The sequence below is a fragment of the Coptis chinensis genome, chromosome 6 (genome assembly GCF_015680905.1).
Source record: "Coptis chinensis isolate HL-2020 chromosome 6, ASM1568090v1, whole genome shotgun sequence".
NCBI classification, from domain to species: domain Eukaryota; kingdom Viridiplantae; phylum Streptophyta; class Magnoliopsida; order Ranunculales; family Ranunculaceae; genus Coptis; species Coptis chinensis.
The window spans coordinates 34,880,816-34,891,867 of record NC_141461.1 but is presented as its reverse complement, the minus strand read 5'-3'; the positions used below and the strand labels follow the sequence as shown (position 1 = coordinate 34,891,867).

At 41.7% G+C, this 11,052-nt stretch overlaps 1 protein-coding gene across 1 annotated transcript; it reads left to right on the top strand.

The window, feature by feature from the left end:
• LOC147492705 (peroxidase N1-like) lies at positions 1–1,375 on the top strand. The gene is given in 4 exon segments (XM_086566679.1): positions 1–497; positions 596–637; positions 639–759; positions 858–1,375. Coding segments are annotated over 4 exon segments (981 nt in total). The 5' UTR covers positions 1–98; the 3' UTR covers positions 1,277–1,375.
• Positions 1,376–11,052: the final 9,677 nt, after the last annotated feature.

Genomic DNA, 11,052 nt, shown 5'->3' with positions numbered 1-11,052 from the left:
TTAAGTTTATCACTTCACTCGAGCTTCACAATAAGCATTCCACTAGCTTATCTAAACCCTTCACCACCTTTCTTCAATTCTCTCTTCAATTCTGAGTCATGAAGGAGTATTACACTGCAATCGTTCTTTCTGTATTTCTTTTGCTTACATTAGCTACTACCTCTGTTCAAGGCCAGGGCACTAGTGTGGGATTCTATTCAAGAACATGCTCGCAAGCCGAATCCATTGTTAGAGCGACAGTTCAATCCCACTTCCGCTCGGATCCCTCCATTGCTCCCGGTTTGCTTAGAATGCATTTTCATGACTGCTTTGTCCAAGGGTGTGATGCATCAATTCTTATTGATGGATCTTCCACAGAAAAAACTGCAGGACCTAATCTCTTATTAAGAGGTTACGATGTCATTGACGATGCTAAGAGGCAGCTTGAAGCTGCATGCCCTGGTGTTGTATCTTGCGCTGATATTCTTACTTTGGCTGCCAGAGATTCCGTCGTTATGGTAAGCACGTAATGAAAACAAATTAAATTAAATAAAAGAACGTAGTTAACCCAGAATAATGAACAATATACTAACGGATATATATATAACCTTAACAGACAAATGGACTAAGTTGGTCAGTGCCTACAGGGCGTAGAGATGGGACGTGTTTCATTGGCTTCCGATACCTCTAATCTTCCAGGTTTCACAGACTCCGTTGATGTACAAAAGCAGAAGTTTACTGCTAAGGGACTGAATACTCAGGATCTGGTGGCTCTTGTTGGTAATAATTATTGAACACCTGGATAAATTATACTACTAGCTAGCATCAAGGTTCATTTTCGCTAACCATAGTATACTTGCATTCTAATTTGTAACCAGGAGGGCACACCATTGGGACTGTAGCGTGCCAGTTCTTCAGCTACAGACTGAACAACTTTACCACAGCGGGTGCAGACCCAAGCATCGACCCATCTTTTCTTCCTCAGTTACGAGCTCTTTGTCCATCCAATGGCGATGGAAACAGACGTGTTGCACTAGACACTGGGAGCCAAAACAGTTTTGATACTTCTTTCTTTACGAACTTGAGGAATGGAAGGGGAATACTCGAGTCCGATCAAAAGTTATGGACTGATACTTCAACGAGAACTATTGTACAGCAATTTTCTGGTCCCATTAGAGGTTTGCTCGGGTTGAGGTTTGGTATTGAGTTTGGCAGGTCGATGGTGAAGATGAGTAATATAGAAGTGAAGACAGGTACACAAGGCGAGATTCGCAGAGTTTGCTCTGCGATTAACTAGTTTCAACTAGAGCATGTATTATCAATTTGTCACTTAGCGTAAGCTAAGAATAGTTTTGGTTAATAAGAAGATTGTGAATGGTAATTTGAGTGGGATAAAGTGACACTTGAGTGGTTAAATAGATTGTTTCTTCAAACTACGGATGAAAAGTAGTCTTGCTCTCTGAAAAAGGGATTGCTTCCTAGGATTATTGTATACTCAAATATTACAACCTATGAACTCACTAGTATTAGGGTATCTTTTGTTTTCTCTCTCTCTCTCTCTCTCTCTCTCTCTCTCTCCTCTCCTCTTTCTTCTTTTCCCCTCTCTTTCTTTATATCTCTTTCTTTTTTCATCTAACTCCTCTTCTCATCTGGTTCGTCCATCTCTTCCTATCTCCTCGATCTCTCTCTTCTCCACCTGTCCTTCTCTATATATGGCAGTTCTCGACAGTTAGGTTACCGCGGATCTGATCCGCTGCGTCATGTATCCTCTTCACTACTCAGCATACGACCCACTATCCACATTACCTCCATCTCCATATGGTTCATCCATCTCTTCCCATCTCATGCTCCCTCTCTTTCCGCCTGTCCCTATCTATATATGGCAGTTCTCGGCAGTTAGGTTATGTTAGGAATATACAACTTAATTGTACTTACTCTTTACCAATTACCAAACTATACAAACCTTTTGTCTTGTAAGTGTCTTGTACTTCTTAATTAAATCCGAGCCTAGTGTAGATACACTATGTCCTTAAGACAGATTTTCCCCCTCACGGTGCTTGAAGGTTGATGGGAAACTATCTCCCAAGATAGAACGGATTTCCTTCTATAGAAAGCTAGCACTTCAATTCTATAGACTCAGCGAACACAACATAGTATTTTACTAAGAACAGAAGGAGAAGAGAAAGATCAGAACTCTGTGTGATCTGGTGTGTTTTTTCTCTCCAAATTCATCCACTATTTATAGGTGAGTGGTGCCTTTTCGAAACAACACAGTGACTTTTGGGAAAAAGTAAGCAACTCTTTGAAAAGTCACATGTTTCGAAAGGACACACCATTTTGGCATATAGCATCGTTTTCAACCAATTGCCTATTTCGAAAGTTGCACCTTTTCGGCATGATGCACTGCTTTCAAACCAAAGGCACATTTCGAAGGTCGCACCTTTTCGCATAATGCAATCGCTTCAAACAAATGCATCATTTTGAAAAGATTTTTCTCACATTACGTCTTGTTTCAAGAAAAACCCATTTCATCTTAAGTGGGGTAACTTGGGAGACAAACTACTCATTCATATTTAAATGGATTTGAGCAAATCATTTTTCTAACAATCCCCACATGAATGAAAATTTGGCTTCTTCTATCATAAACATCGGTTTACGTTCTTTTACAAATGAAAATATACCGCGATCGTCAAAGTAGCATGGGAGGCCTTGAACTTGCCTTAGTGAAAGACGATCGGATTTAATTGGACGATCGATGGACTTCAATTAATGTCCTTGAACCTGTCACCGTTTGTATAAACCTAGACAATCATCTTCACGCTAGCATGCCTCGAATCTTGTTGTTGGTTCTCACGTTTGTGTTCATTTTGGCCTTGAACACTTCTTGGTTTCAGATAGTGCTTTTGAGACATTTGTCTTTAAAATTCTCATAGAAGCGGCCCCACTTCGCACTAACATAGGTGATTTCTATAAAGAATATCCTGCAATACTCCACTTGGATAATATAATTAACTTTCCAAGATATAGTAAATCATTAAAAGCTTGACTTATCCTGGTTCTCGCGGCAGATATGCACTGTCTTATATAGGAATGGGTTAGAGTATAATATTACTCCCCAGTGCTAACTGAGTCACAAACATAATTTAGTTGGCCCATTGAACCTAGATCTTGGGATCTCCAGTCAACTAGGTTAGTTTTTCCATTATGATGACTCTTGGTTGATTTTCTCAAAAGCTTTAAGCCCATTCCCCTTGATAATATTTCTACTTGCTCTCTTGTTAAACCTTTTGTAAGCGGATCCGCAATGTTATCTTTTGACCTTACATAGTCGATTGAGATAACTCCATTTGAGAGCAATTGTCTAACGGTATTATGTCTACGACGTATATGTCGAGACTTCCCGTTATACATGCTACTATGTGCTCTACCAATAGCAGATTAGGTCATCACGATTGTATACACATCACCGGCACGAGTTTAGCCCAGTTTGGAATATCCTCTAAGAAATTTCGAAGCCACTCTGCTTCTTCTCCAGCCTTGTCCAATGCTATGAATTATGATTCCATAGTGGACCTCGCTATGCATGTTTGCTTTGAGGATTTCCAAGAAATTTATGCATCTCTCCTAGAGTAAAACACCACATTTGATGTCTTTTGAGTAATGCTTCAACAAATTTCCAATTTTGAATTAATTAATTCAAAGAGATTCATAATCCCCCATATTTTCCCAATTTCTCATGACAAAGTCAATAAATTGGAAAACCATTTAGATATATGTTTAGCAAGTGAGGTGTCTTGTTAAAGAATGTCACATATCATTCATATAGTATCGAAACACTTCTAAGACCTCAATTTTGCTTACAAGTATGTGATAAATGTAAAATGAGTAGTTTACCTACGAAATGAACGATGAATCCCCACGTAAGTAAACTAAACTTATCCTTTTACGTGTCTATTATCAAATCTTCTACTCTCGATGCGAATTGCACTAAATGGAGTACGAAGTTCGTTCCACTCCTAGTTCCCTAGCATGGATTGTTTTCTAATTATAAGAAATCAGTCTTAAGTCAATGAGAGCTTTACGAAGGGTGTTATACTACGATGAAACTAAAATGAGTCTACGTTGAATTTAACTACGAATACTATGGAAATATGCTTGTTTTTGAATCTAGATAAAGGATTAGAGGGGAATTGAATCCACCTCGAATCCAACTTAATAACCTAGTATAGATTCTTGTATCTCGATTCTCACGTTCTTCACGGCAAAGAAATTCGAGTTCTAATCCCTAGTGTTCATGGCTTCTACCGAAAGTACTAACTAGCATGTGAAGTCGTCTACCCATTCTCATGGCCGAAAACACGACTTTCTAGAGTGGAATAGAATCTACAAACAATTCTACACTAACAACTAAGTTTTCATCAAGGCTTCATCAACCCCTCTAATGGAGGTTTTAGCCTTGATTCATTAAACTAACATTTCCCATTGAATCTAAACTAAACATAATATAAAGATTCTAACTTTATGAAATTTAACTAATCTAAATTAAACAATAACGAAAATCTAATTAACAACTAAGCATTGAATAACAAGTAGTAAATGAAATTAGATCTAACAATTGTAATTGACAAATCGAAATTGAATCAAGAACAACTATTTTATTATCTAATTCAAGGAGAACAATCATTCAATACTAAATTTAAAACAAGAATAAAACTAATTACTTTAATATAAAAACTAGATCTAGAACTAAGGTTTAATGGAGGCTAACTAATCTAATTTATTTTTTCTAACCTAACTATCTACCATTAACAATGAACTAAGCTTTTGTTTTTATACATTCAGATCCAAAAATCGTGCATGGGCTTGGAGCCATGTTTTGGGCGAGAATCTTGCCCCAAAACCCAATTCTTTCATCAAAAGGCCTCTTCAGCTGCAGTTGACTTCCACAGACTTTTCGTCCACTTCTGCTCCTCTGATTGGGTCAAGGCTTGGACCATTACAAAGCTCTTTCCGAGCCGGTCGTTTTGACATAAGGTATGCCCAATTCCGAGGTCTGAGTCCAAAGATACGGCTTTCGGAAGTTCTGTTGACTTTTGCTCCTGTATCTCGCTAAAGTGGTACATTTCTGCACATAATGGACTTTGAAGCCTGAAATGCATAAAAACGCGTAATCAGTGTTAACTCTTACTTATTATTCACATAATTGGTCTAATAGTATGATTATTAAGGGGTTAAAACTACAGTTTTGGGCTCTTATCAGTATGCTTACAGAACAATATCTTAAACAATCTTCTTTATTGGCACTCTTTGGCGCAATAGTAAAACACATACATCTTACAAATAATACAATATTTTTAGAACCCTTTTAGCACTAGCCATTCCTAACATCTGGAATGAAGCAAGGATTCTCGGAATCTTGGATCATAATTCCCTCCAAGTGTGGCATTACCACCACCTTGTTTGCTTTCAAGAAGTCCATTCCAAGAATGACTTGAAAATGGTCTAAGTGAGCTACCATCAGGTCCACCTTTCCTCGCCAGTTGTGCATCTTAATGTCAACTTCCAAAGCGAGTCCTTTCACCGGTTCGGCTTCTTGGTTCAAGCCTCTCATAGAGCCTGTACATTCTGCGAGTTTCAATCCAATAGCCTCGGATACATACTCAGATATTAACGTATGAGTTGAACCAGTATCCACCATTGCTAGTAGACACCCGTAGTTGTTGAGTTCCACTTCTACGAACATAAGGTCATCATTGGGGACCAAAATGTTCATACCATTCAACAAACTAGTAGGTCTAACAAATGAAATAGGAACAACAAGAATAGGAGAACCTGGTGGTGTTGTCATTTCTATTCTAAAATAGAAACACACCTTCGTTATTTCCTTAAACCAAAAAAAAAAGAAAAAATAAAACAAATTATGTTGGTTAAGAAGAAGAAGAAAAGGAAATCTGTCTTAAGTTGTTAGGAATATACAACTTAATTGTACTTACTCTTTACCAATTACCAAACTATACAAACCTTTTGTCTTGTAAGTGTCTTGTACTTCTTAATTAAATCCGAGCCTAGTGTAGATACACTATGTCCTTAAGACAGATTTTCCCCTCACGGTGCTTGAAGGTTGATGGGAAACTATCTCCCAAGATAGAACGGTTTCCTTCTATAGAAAGCTAGCACTTCAATTCTATAGACTCAGCCAAACACAACATAGTATTTGACTAAGAACGAGGGAGAAGAGAAAGATCGAACTCGTGTGATCAAGGTGTGTTTTTTTCTCCAAATTCATCCACTATTTATAGGTGAGTGGTGCCTTTTTTCAAACAACACGGTGACTTTTGGGAAAAAGTAAGCAACTCTTTGAAAAGTCACATGTTTGAAAGGACACACCATTTCGGCATATAGCATTTGTTTGACCGATTGCCTATTTCGAAAGGTTACACCTTTTCATGCATGATGCCTTTTTCAAACCAAGTGCACATTTCGAAAGGTCGCACCTTTTGGCATAATGCACTGTTTCAAACAAATGCATCATTTTGAAAAGGTTTTTCTCACATTACGTACTGTTTCAAGAAAAAACCCATTTCATCTTAAGTGGGGTAACTTGGGAGACAAACTACTCATTCATATTTAAATAGATTTGAGCAAATCATTTTTCTAACAGGTTACCGCAGATCTGATCCGCTGCATCATGTATCCTCTTCACTACTCAGCATACGACCCCCCCTTGCCACATGTAACATCCTACGTCATGAATATGTCCACTACGGATGCCCTCTCTCGGTCCTGTTGATAGTTCACAGACAGACAATGAGGCCGAGACCTAACATCTATCGTCCGAGGTCTATTTATATTATTTACCATTGTTTCCTCTGCTATGTAGCACGTGCTCCATCTGTATCGACATGTGGGAATAGCGCATGTGACTTTGCCTCTGACTTTGCGAATATCAAGACCCAACGTGTCCCTTTTTCTCTGGTTTCTAGCTTTGCAATTACCTCTTTACCCCTGTCCCTTCAAATCCCGCCCAAACTCCTCATTCCCCTCAAACCCCAAACCCTTAACTCCCTTCTCTCTTTTATTCCCTTCACCTCAACTTTTCTTTTTCCTCCGCATCTCTCTCTCCCTTTCTACAGTTCCTTAATCTTGTGGATTTAGCTTGCATCACCTGAGTTTCTCTTTTGGTCACTCCATTTTCTTGGCTACTGCGTATCTCAGGTTTGTTTTTCACCGTCAATCTTCCTTTCTTTACTGCTATATTCCTGTATTGGTACTGTTACGCTCTCCTTCCTTCTTTCCTAGCATATATTCTTCTCCATTGTTTCAAGTTACCACTGCTATTGTTAATTTTAGCATGTCGGGATCAAAATCGGTGGATACCTCCGCCACTAGATCCGAGACTTCCACTTCCAAGTCTAGTCATCCCACCGCGGATTGATCAGGATCCCCAGCCTCAGATTCTGCCGGTCTGGCCGCTGTCCCCTCTACTTCAGGGAGAAAGGCTTCTCTTCCGCCCCCTCCATCATATTACTGCAGACCTAAATTAGTTGCAGTCAAAGATGCTTATGGCATCCCAGATGATGTAGTTTTAGAACACGTGTCTGGCATCACTCATTTTCCCCACTTGGTACTACCGCGGCCCGATTATCTTGTTGCAACCGTTGGCCAAATCGCGGCAGGTTTGTGTTTCCCTCTGACCCTACTTGACGTCGAGGTATGCAATCATTTCAATATCCCACCCTGTCAAGGCATGGGTAACCTCTGGCGTGTTATGTACGCCGCTAACCATTACAATAAAACCCACACTCCTAAAATCCAATTTCAAGACATAATCAGCCATTTTTATGTGAAAAAAGCACCAAGTTTGGTAGTGTAGGATATCTGTCTTTTTGTACTCGTCCGCGGAAAAAGTCCTTTGTCCTCCGCCTTACGACTTCTGACAAGGTGTGGCACTACTATCCCTTGTTTGTGTCTAGAAGTTTCCTTTCTGCGGATCTTCCTTCAGAAGTTTCTCTAAGGCACCTCAATTTCCTTAAGAGTGGTAAGTCAAACCCTTTAATCCGCCATACTTTTGTATAACTTTGTTTTTTTTAATCTGCCCTTTTCTCTGTGAATCAAGTTGGACACCAGATTCGCGATCTCAACTATACACCGGCATCTTCTCTGCAATTTTTCAAGAGCTCCGTGATCTAGGAAACGCCCAGTGCGAAGTTCTCGGCATTGACCCTGAAAAAGGAAACCCTTTCTTGCTTAACCCCTCTCTACAAAATATTGGTAAGTACCACGGTCCCCTCTATAGGTTGCCGCCCCCCAAAGAACGAAAACCAAAATCCTCTCCACCTCCCCAACGAAAACGTAAAGCCCACAAGTCATTTGGATACACAACCAAGATCTCCCACTCCTGAGCCACCGCCCAAAGAGCCCAAAAAGCCCAAAGAGCCGCTGCTCCATCAAACGCCCCTGCCCCCCATACCGCCCCCTCTTCATATTCTGCATTAGCAGATTGGGAAGACGATTTTGCACATCCCTCTCCTGTTCCATCCTCCACCATGGCCTCTAACAAATCCTCTAAAATCAAACTCTGGGATAGCGACTCAGATGGTGATGATCCTGTTGAAATCGCTGTCAAGAGCCCCCCAGCCAAAAAGGCCAGAATTGACCCCTGTAGGTCCCTCTGCACCTTAAACTGAATCGACGCGGCCATCGACTCAGACCCGTCATCATGGGAAAGACCCCCATATGTCTGGTTCCCTCTCATCTGGTGTTGTTGACATATGGCACCCAAAATTAAAGGCCAGAGATCGTGAAGTTAACATCCGTGACTCGACATTGGAAAACCCGGCGGTCGCAGCGTCTTTGTTTTTTAGCTCTCACCTTCCACGAGACCAAGCTTACAGTGATTCTGGCTCGTTCGCATCTCACCGTGCTGCCATATATATCGGATGGGAAAAGGTGTGTTAATGTCTTTTCCCCTTCTTTTTCTTTGTAACTCTTTCTAACAAGTATTTGTCCTCAGATGAGCCTAGACATCGGCTATGTGGTACGTGGACTAACCAACACCTTGGAGGCTTTAGATGTCGTGAAGAAGGAGATTGATGATCCTAATGGTTGGAAAGCCAGATATACCAAGTTAGAAAAGGACCAAGATGATCTTCGAATCAATGCGGTGAAGGCCCAAAGAGCTTTGCAGCAAGCTAAGGACAAGCACCGCGACTATGTTGCGGGAGTCACGTCTAAACTGGATAGCCAAAAGGAGTTGGAGAATATTGCTATTCAAACTGCATTGGATAAGGCTGTAAAGGAGGCCGTTGACAGATTCCGAAGCTTGGCAGAGAAGAAGATAGCCTGCCAACTAAGTCAACAACTCGAAGAACTCTCTGCTGCTGGTCGTCTACTCCCTATTGCTCCTTTCAGTCCCTTCTATTGAAATTGCATCACCATCCTCAATTGCTCTTGAGGCCGCCTCTCTCACACCAATTGCTCCTGAGGCCGCGATACCACTGTCCCCTCAAGCCACTCCTAACGTGGTCACCTCTCTTATTGAAGTGGATGATGACCACCACGGTGGAGGCTACCGAGGTGTCTTCTCAAAGGGATGTAGCTGAAGGCCAAGAATGATGCACTGAAATTTGTATTTGTATTTTTATTCATCCGACATGCACTCATCTTGACATTTTGATATTTTGGGTTTGTATGTTTATACTCTAGCCTGTTTTTATGGGTATGCCCAGCAGGTTTTTAAGCAACTTGCATTTGCCTCTCATATGTTGCTCAACTTTCTATCTTTCAATATGTGATGCCTATCCTCATTTGAATTACCTCGGTTTTATTAAACGCTGTGAAACTTTGTGGGGGCAATTCCGATTGCCCCCAAGTTGATTTGGATATGTATTCCGCGAAGGTTCGCTCACCTTAGTATTTGGACGGCTGTGATGCCTTGTAGGGGCAATTCAGATTGCCCCCAGTTTGATTCGGACTTAGAGTCCACGAAAGGCTCATCCCCCCCGCTGTCTTTGGACGACTGTGAAGCCTCTTGGGAGCAGTTCATTCTGCCCCCAGTTTGATTTGGATTTAGTCCTCGAAGGGCTCATCCCCCCCGTTGTCTTTGATCGGCTGTGAAGCCTCTTGGGAGCAGCTCATTTTGCCCCCAATTTGATTTGGACCTTAGTCCGCGAAAGGCTCCCCCCCCCCCCCCCGGTTGTCTTTTTGATTAGCTGTGAAGCCTGATGGGGCAACTCATTTTGCCCCAGTTTGATTCGGACTTAGAGTCCGCGAAAAGCTCATCCCGCCCGCCCCGCCCCCCCGTTGTCTTTGGACGGCTGTGAAGCCTCTTGGGAGCAGCTCAATCTGCCCCTAGTTTGATTTGGACCTTAGTCCACGAAGGGCTCATCCCCCCCACTGTCTTTGATCGGCTGTGAAGCCTCTTGGGAGCAGCTCATTTTGCCCCTAGTTTGATTTGGACCTTAGTCCACAAAGGCTCCTCCCCCGCTGTCTTTGATCAGCTATGAAGCTTGATGGGGCAACTCATTTTGCCCCCAGCTTAATTTGGACCTTAGTCCGCAAAGGGCTCATCCCCCCCGCTGTCTATGATTGGCTGTGAAGCCTCTTGGGAGCAGCTCATTTTGCCCCCAGTTTGATTTGGACCTTAGTCCGCGAAGGGCTCCTCTTCCCCGCTGTCTTTGATTAGCTGTGAAGCCTGATGGGGGCAACTCATTTTGCACCTAGTTTAATTTGGACCTTAGTCCGCGAAGGGCTCATCCCCCCTGCTGTCTTTGATTAGCTGTGAAGCCTGATGGGGGCATCTCATTTGCCCCCAGTTTGATTTGGACCTTAGTCTGCGAAAGGCTGATCTCCCCCGTTGTCCTAACTCAACCATTATTCATGCCATGTTTGGAAGAAAAGCACTCTTTATTTCATTGACTTAGAATTCGAAACGCAATACATATTCGTATCACTCTACATAAATAAAGACTTTTCTTGTCCCACTGGAAAGTCAAACGCTGCTTCTTTCATGGAATTTCTTCAGCATTCTGATATTCCATGGTTTCTCAATCTCTGCCCCTGCCGGTGTCTTAA